The sequence below is a fragment of the Bombina bombina genome, chromosome 9 (genome assembly GCF_027579735.1).
Source record: "Bombina bombina isolate aBomBom1 chromosome 9, aBomBom1.pri, whole genome shotgun sequence".
Classification (NCBI taxonomy): Eukaryota; Metazoa; Chordata; class Amphibia; order Anura; family Bombinatoridae; genus Bombina; species Bombina bombina.
Window position 1 is genome coordinate 180,661,069 of NC_069507.1, and position 17,417 is coordinate 180,678,485.

The window sequence follows — 17,417 nt, forward strand, 5'->3', positions numbered from 1 at the left end:
TTGTGGGAACCAATACCAAAGCTTTAGGACACGGATGAAGGGAGGGAGCAAATCAGGTTACCTAAACGGAAGGCACCACGGCTTGCAAAACCTCTCTCCCAAAAATAGCCTCCGAAGAAGCAAAAGTATCAAATTTGTAAAATTTGGCAAAAGTGTGCAGTGAAGACCAAGTCGCTGCCTTACAAAAGCCTCGTTCTTGAAGGCCCATGTGGAAGCCACAGCCCTAGTAGAGTGAGCTGTGATTCTTTCAGGGGGCTGCAGTCCGGCAGTCTCGTAAGCCAATCGGATGATGCTTTTAAGCCAAAAGGAAAGAGGTAGAAGTCGCTTTTTGACCTCTCCTCAACAGAATAGACGACAAACAGAGAAGATGTTTGTCTGAAATCCTTTGTAGCTTCTAAATAGAATTTTAGAGCACGGACTACGTCCAAATTGTGCAACAACGCTCCTTCTTGGAAACTGGATTCGGACACAAAGGTACAACTATCTCCTGGTTAATATTTTTTGTTAGAAACAACCTTTGGAAGAAAACCAGGCTTAGTACGCAAAACCACCTTATCTGCATGGAACACCAGATAGGGTGGAGAACACTGCAAAGCAGATAACTCAGAAACTCTTCTAGCAGAAGAAATAGCAACCAAAATCAAAACTTTCCAAGATAACATCTTGATATCTATGGAATGTAGAGGTTCAAACGGAACCCCTTGAAGAACTGAAATAACTAGATTTAAACTCCAGGGAGGAGTCAAAGGTCTGTAAACAGGCTTGATCCTAACCAGAGCCTGAACAAATGCTTGAACATCTGGCACAGCTGCCAGTCGTTTGTGTAATAAGACAGATAAAGCAGAAATCTGTCCCTTTAGAGAACTTACTGATAATCCTTTATCCAAACCTTGTAGAAAGGAAAGGATCTTAGGATTTTTTTATCTTATTCCATAAGAATCCCTTGGATTCACACCAGCAGATATATCTTTTCCATATTTTATGGTAAATTTTTCTAGTTACCGGTTTTCTGGCTTGAACCAGAGTATCTATCACAGAATCTGAAAACCCACACTTTGATAGAATCAAGCATTCAATTTCCAAGCCGTCAGCTGGAGGGAGACCAGATTTGGATGTTCGAATGGACCCTGTACAAGAAGATCCTGTCTCAGAGGTAGCTTCCATGGTGGAACCGATGACATTCACCAGGTCTGCATACCAAGTCCTGCGTGGCCACGCAGGGGCTATCAAAATCACCGGAGCCCTCTCCTGCTTGATCCTGGCTACCAGCCTGGGAATGAGAGGAAACGGTGGAAACACATAGGCTAGGTTGAAGGTCCAAGGCGCTACTAATGCATCCACTAGCGTCGCCTTGGGATCCCTGGATCTGGACCCGTAGCAAGGAACCTTGAAGTTCTGACGAGACGCCATCAGATCCATGTCTGGAATGCCCCATAATTGAGTCAACTGGGCAAAGATCTCCGGGTGGAGTTCCCACTCCCCCGGATGGAAAGTCTGACGACTCAGGTAATCCGCTTCCCAGTTTTCCACACCTGGGATGTGGATCGCAGATGGGTGGCAGGAGTGATCCTCCGCCCATTGTATTATTTTGGTCACTTCTTTCAATCGCCAGGGAACTCCTTGTTCCCCCTGATGATTGATATAAGCAACAGTCATGTTGTCTGATTGGAATCTTATGAATCTGGCCTTTGCTAGCTGAGGCCAAGCCCTGAGAGCATTGAATATCGCTCTCAGTTCCAGAATGTTTATCGGGAGAAGAGACTCTTCCAGAGACCATAGCCCCTGAGCTTTCAGGGATTCCCAGACCGCGCCCCAGCCCACTAGACTGGCGTCGGTCGTGACGATGACCCACTCTAGTCTGCGGAAGCTCATTCCCTGGGATAGGTGGTCCAGGGTTAGCCACCAACGGAGTGAATCTCTGGTCTTCTGATCTACTTGAATCACTGGAGACAAGTCTGTATAGTCCCCATTCCACTGTTTCAGCATGCACAGTTGTAATGGTCTTAGGATGAATCCGCGCAAAAGGAACTATGTCCATTGCTGCAACCATCAACCCTACTACTAATTTTCACCACAGTGTCTTAAAGCATTCAAGGTATTGCACACCAATTTTCAAAGCTTTAACCCTTAAATTAAAGAAACCGGAGCCGGTTAAAGTTTTAACCCCTCTACAGTCCCAGCTACAGCCTTTGCTGCGACTTTACCAAACCCAGAGGGGAATACGATACCAAATGAAGCCTTCTAGGAAGTTTTCCAACTACTTTGGGATCCGCACACATGCATCTGCATGTCTGCTCTCAAAAAGTAACTGCGCAGTAATGGCGCGAAAATGAGGTTCAGCCTTAAACTGGGAAGGCCCTTCCTCTGGAAAGGTGTCTAACAGTGCCTGACGTTAAAAAACGTTCCCCAAGCTTATAAGTGAATTACAAGCATAAACATGTATAAAATGCCCAAATAAAGCAATCGATTTTGCCCATAAAAGTGTCTACCAGTTTTATAGCCCATATTAAGCCCTTTATTCTGTTTGAGACTAAGAAAATGGCTTACCGGTCCCCATGAGGGGAAATGACAGCCTTCCAGCATTACAGTCTTGTTAGAAATATGTCTAGTCATACCTTAAGCAGAAAAAGTCTGCTAACTGTTACCCCCAACTGAAGTTACTTCATCTCAACAGTCCTATGTGGAAACAGCACCCGATTTTAGTTACTATCTGCTAAAATCATCTTCCTCTCACAGATTCTTCATCTTTTTCTGTTTCAGAGTAAATAGTACATACCAGCACTATTTTAAAATAACAAACTCTTGATAGTAGAATAAAAAACTACAACTAAAACACCATACTCTTAACCATCTCCGTGGAGATGTTGCCTGTGCAACGGCAGAGAGAATGACTGGGGTGGGCGGAGCCTAGGAGGGACTATATGGCCAGCTTTTGCTGGGACTCTTTGCCATTTCCTGTTGGGGAAGAGATATTCCCACAAGTAAGGATGACGCTGTGGACCGGACACACCAATGTTGGAGAAATTGGCACATGAAAGCTCCTTCTCACCTTGCACCTCAGATGCATCTTTCTCAGATTGATATTTTGTAGGTCGACCTCTCCTTTTAAGTGGAGTGGATTTAACCATTTCACCATTGCCTTCCATAGATTTTGGGACTTCTACTGGGAGGTCAATTTGGCCACTTTGTGTGTCTTTTATGGGTGCTATATTAGTTGATATATTTGTTTTCTTAGGAGAAACCGGAGATCTGGTGATTTTCATGATCTCGCCAGCTTGTGTAACAAAAAAAAAAAAAAAAAAAGTTTTCAGAACCTTACATAAAAATTTGTACAAAATATGCATAAATGCACAAATAGTCCTTTGTTATTATGCCTCCTTATTGGAGTGCATCTGGGAATACAGAGGTCTACAGAGCAAGCACTACACAGTAAAGTAAAATTTTCATCCAAGCTTAATTTCGGTTTTGAATTTGCTATAATTTTCAATTTACAAGAAAGATCTTTTTAAAGTAATGAAATGGGGAGAAAAATAAAATAAAATTAAAGGGACAGTCTACAATAGAATTTTTATAGTTTTAAAAGATACATAATCCTTTATTACCCATTCCCCAGTTTTGCATAACCAGTTATATTAATATACGTTTTACCTCTGATTACCTTGTATCTAAGAACCTTCTGACAGCCCCCTGATCACATGACTGACTTAACTATTGACTTTCATTTAGCATTGTGTTATGCTAAATCTTAACTAACTTTCTGTGCCTGAACAGTGTTTTCTATATGGCCCACATGATCTATCAAGTCTTGTTGTGAAAAGCATTTTAAAAAGCATGTGATTAGAGGCAGCTCTCAAGGGCTTAGAAATTAGCATATGAGCCTACCTAGGTTTAGATTAAACTAGGAATACCAAGAGAAAAAAGTAAATTTGTTTACAAGTAAATTTGAAAGTTGATTAAAATTTAATGTCCTATCTGAATAATGAAAGTTTAAATTTCGACTAGACTGTCCTTTAAATTTAAAATTCAAAATGTATGCAAAATCCCAGTTCATGGAAACTGACATTTTGAAACAAAATTACTGGGGAAAAAACTATGTACATATATTATATTCTAAGTATACGCACGATAGAATGTTTTACAGTTATGTCAAGCGCATTTAAAGCAGTGCAAAGGAGTACATTTAAAGCAGACTTTAAAAATCAACAATTTTCTAATGAAGGGGAAAGTACATTAAATTTATGAAAGACATTTAAAAGGGTTTTATGAACTTTCTGCAGAAGTACTACTATACACATGGGTTGTGTGCTTTCAACATGTGCCTCTTGTAGACTGAGTAGATATTTCTTCATATTAACTTATATTTACTGCAGACTGACTTCTGAGGGCTACATTTCTTAAGGCTTTTTTTAAAGAATATGTTTTTCCCCCAAGATATGGAGAGTCCAAAACGTCATCAATTACTAGAGGGAATATCACTCTGTCCAGCAGGAGGAGGCAAAGAGCACCACAGCCAAAGCTGTTAAGTGTCACTCCCCTACCCACAATCCTAAGTCATTCTCTTTGCCTCTGTTAATGGAGGAGGTAAAGTTTGGTGTCCGAAGAAAATTTAAAAATGTTCACTACAAGCAAGATTTGGGTATAGCTGTAGTCCACGTCAATCTCTTCAGTAGAATAGTGGTGGCTTTAGAGCAGTTAGGAAAACGCAGCAAGGCCCACCTTACAAGTTCCTAACATGTGCTGCCCTAGTACAGAAAGCCAGAGTAGGTTTACCGTTTTCTTTTTTAAGACACGATGAGTCCACGGATCATATTACTAATGATATTCACCTCCTGGTCAGCAGGAGGCAGCAAAGAGCACCACAGCAAAGCTGTTAAATAGCTCCTCCCTTCCCTCCTACTCAAGTCTTTCTCTTTGCGGTTTCCACCTTAGACAAGAGAACTACTATTCCCATAGAGGATAATTGGGCTTTCAAGGACCCTATGAATAAGAAGTTAGAGGGTCTACTTAAAAAGATTTATGTTCACCAGGGTCTGCTACCGCCACTAGCGCAGTGGCCTATTGGCTTGATGCACTGTCTGAGTCTCTCAAGACTGATACTTCCTTGGAAGAGATCCAGGACAGGATAAAGACTCTGAAGCTTGCCAATGCCTTTATTACGGATGCTTCCCTTCAAATTATTTAACTGGGAGCTAAGATTTCAGGTTTCTCTATTCTAGCCCGCAGAGCTTTATGGTTGAAACCTTGGTCTGCGGATGTGTCTTCCAAGTCTAAGCTTCTGGCTATTCCTTACAAGGGGAAGACCTTGTTTGGACCTAGCCTAACGGAAATTCTGATATCACGGGAGGTAAGGGTCATCTTCCTCAAGATAATAGAAACAAACAGAAAAGACAAAGTAATTTTCGTTCCTTTCGAAACTTGAAAGGAAATTCTTCCTCTAAGCAAGAACAATCTAAACCTGCATGGAGAACTAACCAGTCTTGGACTAAGGGAAAGCAGTCCAAGAAGCCTGCTATTGAATCCAAGACCGCATGAAGGGCATGCCCCGATCCGGGACCGGATCTTTTAGGGAGCAGACTATTTCTTCGCTTGGGTTTGGGTTCAGGATCCCTGGGCAATACAAATTGTGTCCCAGGGATATAAACTAGAGTTCAAAAGTTTTCCTCCCAGAGGCAGGTTTCTTCTTTCAAGATAATTTGCAAACCAGACAAAAAGAGGCCCTCTTACATTGCGTAAAAGACCTCTCCACCCTGGGAGTGATTGTTCATGTTCCAGTACTGGAACAGGGTCAGGGTTTTTATTCCAATTTGTGGTTCCCAAAAAGGAGGGAACCTTCAGACCAATTTTAGACCTCTAGAGTCTAAACAAATTTCTAAGGGTTCTGTCCTTCAAGATGGAAACTATTCGTTCCATTCTTTCCTTAATCCAGGAGGGTCAATTCATGACAACTGTGGATTTAAAGGACACGTACCTACATGTTCCTATTCACAGGGATCATCACAAGTTCCTAAGGTTTGCCTTCAAGGACAAATACTTCCAGTTTGTGGCTCTTTTTCGGGCTGGCCACTGCTCCCAGAATTTTAACAAAGGTTCTGGGGTCACTGTTGGCAGGGCTTCAGTCACAAGGCATTGGGGTAGCGCGTTATCTGGACAACATCCTAGTCCAGGCGCCATCCTTTCAACAAGCAAGATCTCACACCGACATGGTGATATATTTTCGGAGAACTCACTGGTGGAAGTTAAATTTGGAAGAGTTCCATACACAAGGGTAACCTTCTTGGGAACCATAATAGACTCCCTGTCTATGAAAATTTTTCTGACAGAAATTTTATCAATACTTGCCTAGCCCTTCAGTCTACTCCTCGGCCGTCAGTGTATGGAGGTAATCGGGCTGACGGTGGCAGCAATGGACATCATCCCGTTTGCTCGGTTCCATCTCAAACCTCTACAGTTAAGCATGCTCAGACAACGGAACGGAGACTATGCAGACTTGTCTCCTCTAATAATTCTGGACCAGGAGACGAGAGACTCTTCAATGGTGGTTGTCTCTGGATCATCTCTCCCATGGAATCTACTTTCGCAGACCATCTTGGGTGATTGTGACGCCAGCTTTTTGGGGTGGCGAGCAGTCTAGGGCTCCCTAAATGCTCAGGCAATTTGGACTCCGAGTCTATTCTTCCGATAAACATTCTGGAACTGAGAGCGATCTACAATGCTCTCCTGGCCTGGCTTCAGTTAGCCACGGTCCAGTTTATCAGGTTCCAGTCGGACAACATAACTTCAGTGGCTTACATCAGGGAGGAACGAGGAGTTCCTTAGCGATGACAGAGGTAACTAAAATAATCCAGTGGGCAGAGGTCCACTCTTGTTACCTGTCGGCAATCCACATCCCAGGGGTGGACAACTGGCTGGCTGATTTTTTGAGCAGGCAGACCTTTCATCTGGGGGAGTGAGAACTCCATCCGGAAGGGTTTTCCAACCTGATTCTCAAGTGGCGTCAGCCGGAATGGATTTCACGGTATCTCGACAGAATGTCAAGCTTCCAAGATACGGGTCGATGTCCAGGGACCACCAGGCGGTACTGATAGAAGCTCTGGCGGTTCCATGGAACTTCATTTTATCATACCTATTTCCTCTGTTTGCTCTTCCTCGGGTAATTGGTCGAATCAAGCAGGAGAGGGCCTCTGATTCTCATAGCACCGGCCTGGCCTTGCAGGATTTGGTATGCAGATCTGGTGGAGATAACATTTCTGCCGCCTTGGAGACTTCCGTTGATGGAATCTTCCAATTCAAGGGCCCTTCCTTCACCCAAATCTAGTTTCTCTGAAGCTGACTGCTTGGAGATTGAACGCTTAATTTTATCCAAGTGGGGGTTTTCTGACTCGGTCGTAGAGACCAAGGGCTACTCATGGAGTAGCGTTAGGATTCCTAGAATTTTGGCTTTTCTCCAAGAAGGTTTGGAGAAGGGTTTATTGACAAGTCCACTAAAGGGTAAAATCTTGGCCTTATCCATTTTGTTACACAAACGTCTGACAGATGTCCCAGATGTACAATCATTTTGTAAGGCCTTGGTCAGGATCAGGCCCTGTGTTCAAACCAGTTGCTCCTCCATGGAGACTTAATTTATTTCTCAAAGTTCTTCAAGGGGCTCCGTTCGAACCAATGCATTACTTAGATTTTTAAGTTATCTTGGAAAGATTTATTTCTTGTTACTATTTCTTCTGCTCGAAGAGTATCAGCTCTCAGCATTGCAGTATGAGTCTCCTTACCTTATTTTCCATTCAGAAAAAGTGGTTTTACATACAAAATTAGGATTTCTTCCTAAGGTTGTTTCTGATCTGAACATTAATCAGGAGATTGTTCCTTCTTTGTGTCCAAATCCTCCTCAGAAGGAACGACTTCTGCACAATTTGGATATGGTCCGTACTTTAAAGTTTTACCTGCAGGCAACTAAGGACTTTCGCCAGTCCTCTGATTTTCTCAGGAAACGTAAGGGACAAAAAGCTACAGCTACTTTCTTTTTGGCTGAAGAGTATCATACGTTTTGCATGAGACTGCTAGACAGCAGCTTCCCAAGAAGGTTACGGCTCATTCCACGAGGGCTGTTGCTTCCTCATGGGCATTCAAAAATGAAGCTTCTGTGGAACAGATTTGCAAGGCTGCAACTTGGTCCTCTGCACACTTTTTCAAAATTTTACAAATTTGACACTTGCCTCGGCTGAGGTCGCTTTTGGGAGAAAGGTTCTTCAAGCAGTGGTGCCTTCCGTTTAGGTGCCCTGTCTTGTCCCTCTCATATCATCTGTGTACTCTAGCTTGGGTATTGGGTCCCATTAATAATTAAGATGATCTGTGGACTCATCGTGTCTTAAAAAAAGAAAAGAATATTTATGCTTACGTGATAACTATTTCATTTTTAACACGATGAGTCCACGGCCCGCCCTGTTCTTGTAAGACAGGTTGTTTGTTTTTATAAACTTCAGACATCTCTGCACCTTGGCTTTTCCTTTCTATCCTTAACTTCGGTCGAATGACTGGAGTGGGAGGGAAGGGAGTAGCTATTTAACAGCTTTGCTGTGGTGCTCTTTGCTGCCTCCTGCTGACCAGGAGGTGAATATCCCATTAGTAATTAAGATGATCCGTGGACTCGTGTCAAAAAAGAAATGAATTTATCAGGTAAGCATAAATTTTCTTTTTTACACAGGCGGAGTGAGTTGGCGTCCTTTCACACTTTGTGAGCGGTCGTACTGCAGGACGGCTAGAAATGCAGGTAAGTGCCATTTGTCTTCTATGGCTGGGAGGCTGGCACTGAAAGGGTTAAGAATCAACTCTTCACAGAATTGGGACGAGAATCCTGGGTACAGGGCTAATTTTAGGCAGGGTGCAGGCACCTGTTGTATGTGAGAAAGAGGTGAATCTCATGAGTAAGGGATTAATTTATTGCAGCGGTTCTAGTTACGTTTCACACTAGTGTCGGTGTGTAAGTTTTTTGGGGGCCCTTTATTTGCTTTGATCGCTTATAGCTGCGATATGTAACGGCTACAGCAGAAGTTGAACAGTTTAGTTACTTTTAGCCCAGCCTGAAGGGCGCGCTTTACATGTGTGGCGCAGCTTCAATTGCCGATCACGTGACCTTCCGACGCCGCTCTTAGATTATCTGAGAGGTTTCTCAACGCTATCTAATGCAGTCGGGTCTCCCTACGCTACATCAAGGGGCAAGTAGGCACCTCAGTCAGACGTGTAAAGGTGTCCTGATAATTTTATTAAACTTGTTTTGAGTCAAGTTTTATTGCACTGGGGATATAAGTAGTGAGGCGCAGTATTTTTATTTTTGATCTCTTATTGCCCTGTCTTTTAAAGGGACAGTTCACCCAAAAATGGTCTCCCCTTTAAATTATTCCCAATGATACTTTTTACCTGCTAGAGCATTAAATTGGTTACAAGTAACTCCTTTACTCCTATTTCAGCATTTTAAATAGCTGATTTAGCCTGTGGTGTAGCCATCTATACTGAAAGTTTTGATACTTTAGTATATGCTATTGACAAGCCTAAGTAAACACAGCCAGCAGAAGAAGTTACTCAGTGGGATGCAGGATAGTTAAATGATAAAATGATCATTGTCTATTGTTCTCTCTATGTATCGAGCTTTGTTGTTCCAGCCAAATAAAAAAAAAGGAAGCAAGTCTGTGTACACAGTTATAACATATTGAGATCTGAGATCTGATATCACCTTTAAGTTCAACCCATTGTCATGGGCTGTGGTTTCAAAGCACAAACATTTATTTATAAATTATTTTACCAGGAAGGATACATTGAGATCTCTAGTTTTCAAGTATGTCCTGGGTCCACAAAATCAGCTACTTCATCTACACATGAAAAAGAAAATGTATGCTTACCTGATAAATTTATTTCTTTTTTGACACGATGAGTCCACGGATCTTAATTACTATTGGGAATACCACTTCTGCCCTGCAGGAGGCGGCAAAGAGCACCACAGCAAAGCTGTTAAATAGCTCTTCCCTTCCCTCCTACTCCAGTCATTCGACCGAAGTTAAAGGGACATTAACCCAAAACTCTTCTCTCATGATTCAGATAGAGAATACAAATTTTAAACATTCACTTCTATTATCTAATTTGCTTAATTCTTTAGATATTGTTTGTTGAGTAAATAGATGCCTCGTGTGATTGGCTCACCAATGTATGTGCAGCGACCAATCAGCAGCTACTGAGACTATCTAGATATGCTTTTCAGCAAAGATCATCACGAGAATGAAGCAAATTAGATCATAGAAGTAAATTAGGAAGTTGTTTATAATTGCATGCTCTAACTGAATCATGAAATTAAACCCAAACATTTTCTGTCCCTTTAAGAGAAAGGAAGAAACAAGGTGCAGTGTCTGAAGTTTATAACATACAAATTACCATTAAAAAAAGAAAAATGTATGAGGTAAGCATAAATTTTCTTTTTAAATGACCCGATGAGTCCACGGATCATCTTAATTACTATTGGGAATCAATACCCAAGCTAGAGTACACAGATGATACGGGAGGTACAAGACAGGGAACCTAAACGGAAAGTACCACTGCTTGAAGAACCTTTCGCCCAAAAGCGGCCTCAGTCGAGGTAAAGGTCTTTTCTCACTATCAAAATTTTAGAAATTTGATTAAGTTGCAGCCTTGCAAATCTGTTCCACAGAAGCTTTATTTTTGATGCCCATGAGGAAGCAACAGCCCTGCTGGAATGAGCCGTAACACTCTCTGTAGGCTGCTGTCCAGCAGTCTTATATGCAAAACGTATGATACTCTTCAGCCAAAAAGAAAGTAGCTGTAACTTTCCATCACTTGCGTTTTCCTGAGAAAACCACAAACAAAGAAGAAGACTGACGAAAGTCCTTAGTCGCCTGCAGGTAAAACTTTAATACACGGACCACGTCCAAATTGTGCAGAAGTCTTTCCTTTTAATTAATGTTCTGATCAGAAACAACCTTAGAAAGAAATCCTAATTTAGTACCTAAAACTACCTTATCTGAATAAAAAAATAAGATAAGGAGACTCATACTGCAATTCTGAGAGCTCTGACACTCAGCAGAAGAAATAGCAACCAGAAATAAAACTTTCCAAGATAATCACTTAATATCTAAGGAATGCATAGGCTCAAACAGAGCCCCTTGAGGAACTTTGAGAACCAAATTAAGACTCCATGGAGGAGTAACTAGTTTGAACACAGGCCTGATCCTGACCAAGGCCTGACAGAACGATTGTACATCTGGAACATCCGCCAGATGTTTGTAACAAAATAGATCAGGCCGGGATTTGCCCCTTTAGTGAACTCGTCGATAAACCTCTCTCCAAACCCTCTTGGAGAAAAGACAAAATTCTAGGAATCCTAACTACTCCATGAGTAGCCCTTGGATTCACATCAATAGGGATTTACGCCAAATCTTATGATAAATCCTAGTTAGAGGCTTACAAGCCTGAATCATGGTCTCTACGACCGAGTCAGAAAACCCCCGCTTGGATAAAAATTAAACGTTCCTTCACCCAAATCTAGTTTCTCTGAAGCAGACCGCTTGGAGATTGAAGGGCCCCTGAATCAGAAGGTCCTTACTCAACGGAAGTCTCCAAGGTGGTAGAGACGTCATCTCCACCAGATCTGCATACCAAATCCTGCGAGGCCAGACCGGTGCTATGAGAATAACCGAGGCCCTTTCCTGTTTGATTTGAGCAATCACTCGAGTAAGAAGAGCAAACGGAGGAAACGAGTATGCTAGATTGAAGGTCCAAGGGGCCTGCCAGAGCATCAGTTCCGCCTGGGGGTCCCTGTATCTCAACCCGTATCTTGGGTGCTTGGCATTCTGCCGCGATGCCATGAGATCTAATTCTGGCTGACCCCACTTGAGAATCCGGCTGGAGAACACTCCCGGGTTACCACTCCCCCGGATGAAATGTCTGCCTGCTCAGAAAGTCCGCCTCCCAGTTGTCCACCCATGGGATGGACAGCAAGAATAGGCCTCCACCCACTGAATTATTTTGGATACCTCTCATCGCCAAGGAACTCCTCGTTCCTCCCTGATGATTGATGTAGGCCACTGACATTGTGTTGGCCAACTGGAACCTGATAAACTGTACCATGGCTAACTGGGGCCAGGCTAGAAGAGCATTGTAGATTGCTCAGTTCCAGAATGCTTATGGGTAAAACAGACTGAGTCCATATTCCCTGGGCCTTTAGAGAGCCCCAGACTGTTCCCCACCCTAGAAGGCTGGCATCTGTTGTCACAATCACCCAAGATGGTCTGTGAAAGCATGTTCCCTGGGAGAGATGATCCAGAGACAACCAACATTGTAGATAGTCCGTTGTCTCCTGCTCCAGAAGAAGTAGAGGGGACAAGTCCGAATAATCTCCGTTCCATTGTCTCAGCATGTTCAACTGCAGAGCTCTGAGATGGAAGCGAGCAAAAGGGATGATGTCCATTGTCGCCACCATCAGCCCGATTAACCCCATGCACTGAGCCACTGATGTATCGATAATCTTTAATTTCCTGACTTCTGACTATTACGGTTCCTAAGAAAGTTACCCTTGTGTTTAGAACTAAGGAACTCTTTTCTGAATTTACCTTCCATCCATGGGATTTTAGGAAGGACACCAAGTCCATATGGGATCTTGCTATCTGAAAGAATGGTGCCTGAACTAGAATGTCGTTCAGATAAGGCGTCACTGCAATGCCTTTTGATCGAAGCACCCTAATAGAGATCCCAGAAGCTTTGTGAAGATTCTGGGAGCTGTGGCAAGACCGAAAGGAAGAGCCACAAACTGGAAGTATTTGTCCAGAAAGGCAAACCTTAAGAACTTGTGATGATCCCTGTGAATGGGAACATGTAGATACGCGTCCTTTAAATCCACTGATAAATTGACCCACCTGGATCAATGGAACTAATTGTTTCCATCTTGAAGGACAAAACTGAGAAACTTGTTTAGACTTTTGAGGTCTAAAATTGGTCGGAAGGTTCCCTGCTTTTTGGGAACCACAGATTAGAATAAAACCCCTGACCCTGTTCTAGTAGTGGAACGGGAACAATTATTCCCAGAGCGGAGAGGTCTCCTTCACAATGTAAGAACCCCTCTCTTTTTGTCTGGTCTGCAGATAATCTTGAAAGAAGAAACCTGCCTCTGGGAGGCAAACTTTAGAACTCCAATTTTTATCCCAGAGACACTTTCTATTGCCCAGGGATCCTGGACATCCTGAACAGAGGCTTGAACGAAGGAAAGTCTGCCCCCTACCAGATCTTGTCCCGGATCGGGGGAATGCCCTTCATGCTGTCTTGGAATCACTAACTGGCTTCTTGGACTGTTTTCCTTTGTTCAAAGACTGGCTGAGTCTCCATGTAGGCTTAGACTGTTCCTGCTTAGAGGCGGAAGAGGAAGAGTTGTCTGAAGTTTCGAAAGGAACGAAAATTGCTCTGTCCTTTTTGTTTATTTCTCTTATCTTGAGGGAGAAGATGACCTTTACCTCCCGTGATATCAGAAATCATCTCCTTCAGATCAGGACCAAACAAGATCTTCCCCTTGTAAGGAATAGCTAGAAGTTTTGACTAGGATGACATCCTTAGACCAAGGTTTTAACCATAAGGCTCTGCGGGCTAGAATAGATACACTCAAAATCTTAGCTCCCAATTAGCTAATTTGAAGGGAAGCGTCCGAAATAAAAGCATTAGCTAGTTTCAGAGCTTTTATCCTATCTTTGATCTCATCCAAAGAAATCTGTCCTGAGCGCCTCAAATAGTGCATCAAACCAATATGCCGCCACACTAGTTATGGTGGCAATGCACACAGCCGGTTGCCATTGCAGACCCTGGTGTACATAAATCTTCTTGAGTAACCCCTCTAACTTCTTATCCATAGGATCTTTGAAAGCACAACTATCCTCTATGGGAATAGTAGATCTCATAGCTAAGGTGGAAACGGCTCCTACCTTAGGAACAGTTTGCCAAGCCTCTAACAGAACCGGCTATTGAAAACATCTTAAATATAGGAGAGGGAGAAAAAGGAATGCCCAGTCTCTCCCAGTCCTTAGCAATGATTTCAGTGGCTCTCTTAGAAACTGGAAATACATCCGTGTAGGAAGGAACCTCAAAATATCTGTCCAGTTTACTAGCCTTCTGAGGGACAACCCACCACTGTGGAGTCGCTATCATCCAAGGTAACTAAAACCTCCCTGAGTAACAGACGAAGGTGATCAAGTTTAAATCTGAAAGATACCAACCTCCGAGTCCGTCAGAGGTAATACTCTCTGAATCTGAGATTTCTCCTTCAGAAACTACTGCGGTAACCTCCTCTTCAGGTTGTTGGGAGTATACCAAGGTAGCGTTTGCTGATTGGATGGCTACATTTAGATACCAATCAGCAAACACAACCCAGGCGCTGCACCAAAAATGGGCTGGCTTCTAAGCTTACATTCCAGATTTGTAAAATAAAGATACCAAGAGAAAGAATAGGAGTAAATTAGAAAATTGCTTAAAAATTCCATGCTCTAAATCATGATTAATTTTGACTATACTATCCCTTTAAAGATTCATGGCCTACGGTGCCTAAAGTAGAAGACTACTATTCCTATTGGATAGTTTTGTTTGTTTTAAGGATCCAATGGAAAAAAGCTGAAGGCTTTTTTGAAGTTGTATGTTCAAAGGTCTCCAATGGCAACCAGCAGTTTGTATTGCCACTGTCTAGTGTGGCATCTTATTGTAACAATGATTTATCTGATTCTCTTCAAGTAGAGACTCCTTTGGAGGAGATCCAAGATAGGATTAAGGCCCTCAAACTGGCCAACTCTTATTTCTGATGCTTCCGGAGACCTTCCTGGGTGATTGTGACCACAGACACCAGCCTGCTGGGTTGGGGAGTTACCTGCGACTTAAAGGCGCAGGGACTATGGACTTGAGAGTAGTCGGCTCTTCCCATAAACAGAGTTGAGAGCAATTAACAATGCTCTGATGGCTTGGCCTCAGCCCAGTTTATCAGGTTCCAGTCAGACAATCTCAGTGGCTTACATCAACCACCATTAGCTATGAAGGAGGAGGCTCGGATTGTTCAGTGATCAAAAGCTCAGAATTGCTGTCTGCCATCCACATTGCAGGTTTGGACAACAGGGAAGCGGATTTCCTGAGCAGACATTTCATCCAGGGGAATGGGAAATCCACCCGGAGGTGTTCTCCAGGTTAACCGTCAGATGGGGGATGCCAGAATTGGATCTGATGGCGTCTCGGCAGAACGCCAAGCTTCCAATGTATGGGTCAAGCTATCCTCAGGCCGTCCTGATAAATACTCTGGCGGTTCATGGGGATTTCAGTCTGGCATATCCGTTTCCTCTACTTTCATGAGTCATTGCTCATATCAAACAGGAGAGAGCATCAGAAATTCTAATAGCTACTGCGTGGCCTCGCAGGATCTGGTATGCAGAGCTAGTGAAGATGTCTTCTCTTCCACCTTGGAGGCTACCTCTGAGGAAGGTCCATTCTTTCATCCGAAACTCGCTTCTCTGAAGCTGACTGCTTGGAGATTGAACACTTAGTTCTGGCTAAGCATGGGTTTTTGGAGTCTGTTATTGAGACCATGCTACAGGCTCGCAAGCCTATTACTCGTTAAATTTACAATAAGGTATGGCATAAATACCTTTATTGGTGTGAATCCAAGGGCTACTTCTGGAGTAGGTTCAGTATTCCTAGGATTTTGTCTTTTTCCAGGAAAGTCTGGAGAAGGGATTGTCAGTTCTCTGAAAGGTCAGATTTCTGCTTTATTTTGTTACGCAAGTGTCTGGCGGATGTGCCAGATGTCCAATCTTTTTGTCAGGCCCAGGTCAGAATCAGGCCTGTGTTTAAACCTGTTCCCCCTTGGAGGCTAAACCTTGTTCTTAAAGTTTTGCAGCAGGCTCTGTTTGAGCCTATGCATTCCATGGATATTAAGTTATCTTGGAAGGTTTTGTTTCTTATTGCCATCTCTTCTACTCTGAGAGTTCCGGAACTCTTGGCTTTGCAGTGTTATTCGCCTTACCTTCTCTTTCATGCGGATTAGGCAGTTCTTCGCACTAAATTGGGGTTTCTCCCTAAAGTGGTTTCGGATAAAAATATTAATCAAGAAATTGTTGTTCCTTCTCTATGTCCTAATCCTTCTCATAAGGAACGTTTGTTGCAAAAACTGGATGTTGTGCGTGCTGTAAAATTCTACTTACATGAGACTAAGGATTTTCGTCAGTCTTCTGCCCTGTTTGTTTCGCTGGAAAGCATCAAGGTCAGACAGCTACTGCTATTTTCTCTCTGGTTGAGTAGTATGATCAGTTTTGCTTATTAGACTGCTGGTCAGCAGCCTCCTGAGAGAACAGCTCATTCCACTAGGGCTGTTTCATCTTCTTGGGCTTTCAAAAATGAAACTTCTGTGGAACAAATTTGCAAGGCTGCAAATTTGACTACTCTGCATACTTTTTCTACATTTTACAAATTTGATACTTTTGCCTCAGCTGAGGCTTCTTTTGGGAGAAATGTTCTTTAAGCAGTGGTGCCTTCTGTTTAGGTCTGCCTGTCCTGTTCTCCCCCCTAGCTTAGGTATTGGTTCCCACTAGTAATTGAGGACGCTGTGGACTCTCCATATCTTAGGAAAGAACAAAATTTATGCTTACTTGATAAAATAAATTCTGGATATGAAGAGTCCATGACCACACCCTTAAATTTAAGACAGTTATTTTTTACTAAACCTCAGGCACCTTTGCGTTATTCCTTTTTCCTTCGGTCGAATGACTGGGGATTGTGGGTAGGGGAGTGACACTTAGCTTTGGCTGTGGTGCTCTTTGCCGCCTCCTGCTGGCCAGGAGTGATATTCCCACTAGTAATTGATGACGTTGTGGACTCTCCATATCCGGAAAGAAATTTATCAGGTAAGCATAAATTTTGTTTTAAGAACAATGTTATAAAACCCTTAGTAAGCACTTTCAGAGTATGCAAAACAATCAGATTATTGGAATCCTTTCAAAAAATAAAAATGAACCATTAATTAGGCTGGTAAATGATAATTATACAATTGTTATAATTTGAAAGGATTCCAATAATCTGATTGTTTTGCATACTCTGAAAATGCTTACTAAGGGTTTCATAACATTGTTCTTAAAACATTTTCTTTGAAAAGGCTTTAGAAATGTATCCCTCAAGTCAGTCTGTAGTAAATGTAAGTTACTTAAATGTAGTGAGTATTGGTTGGTTTTCGTGGACTCGCCACAAGGAAATAAATTTATTTTATTCCCACGAGCCATTACTCCTGGGAACATTCAAGTTGTTGAGCCCATAAGTAATTTGGGATGGAAAAAAAAAATAAAAATATATATATATGTTTTTGAAGGCAGTAACCTAATTTCCAGATACTACTGCCTGGAGGCCTTTTA

General features: G+C 42.5%; 1 protein-coding gene across 4 annotated transcripts in view; it reads right to left on the reverse strand.

Annotated features, from left to right (window-relative positions):
- The window catches only part of MKI67 (marker of proliferation Ki-67), a 98,753-nt gene that overhangs the window by 39,862 nt on the left and 41,474 nt on the right, over positions 1-17,417 (reverse strand). For 2 of the 4 annotated variants that reach the window (XM_053692508.1, XM_053692507.1), the window contains exon 15: positions 3,050-3,274. The exons of the other annotated variants lie outside the window; for them this stretch is intronic. In XM_053692508.1, the coding sequence (XP_053548483.1) occupies positions 3,050-3,274 (225 nt within the window). The remainder of the gene's footprint in view (positions 1-3,049; positions 3,275-17,417) is intronic. 4 annotated transcript variants of the gene reach the window in all.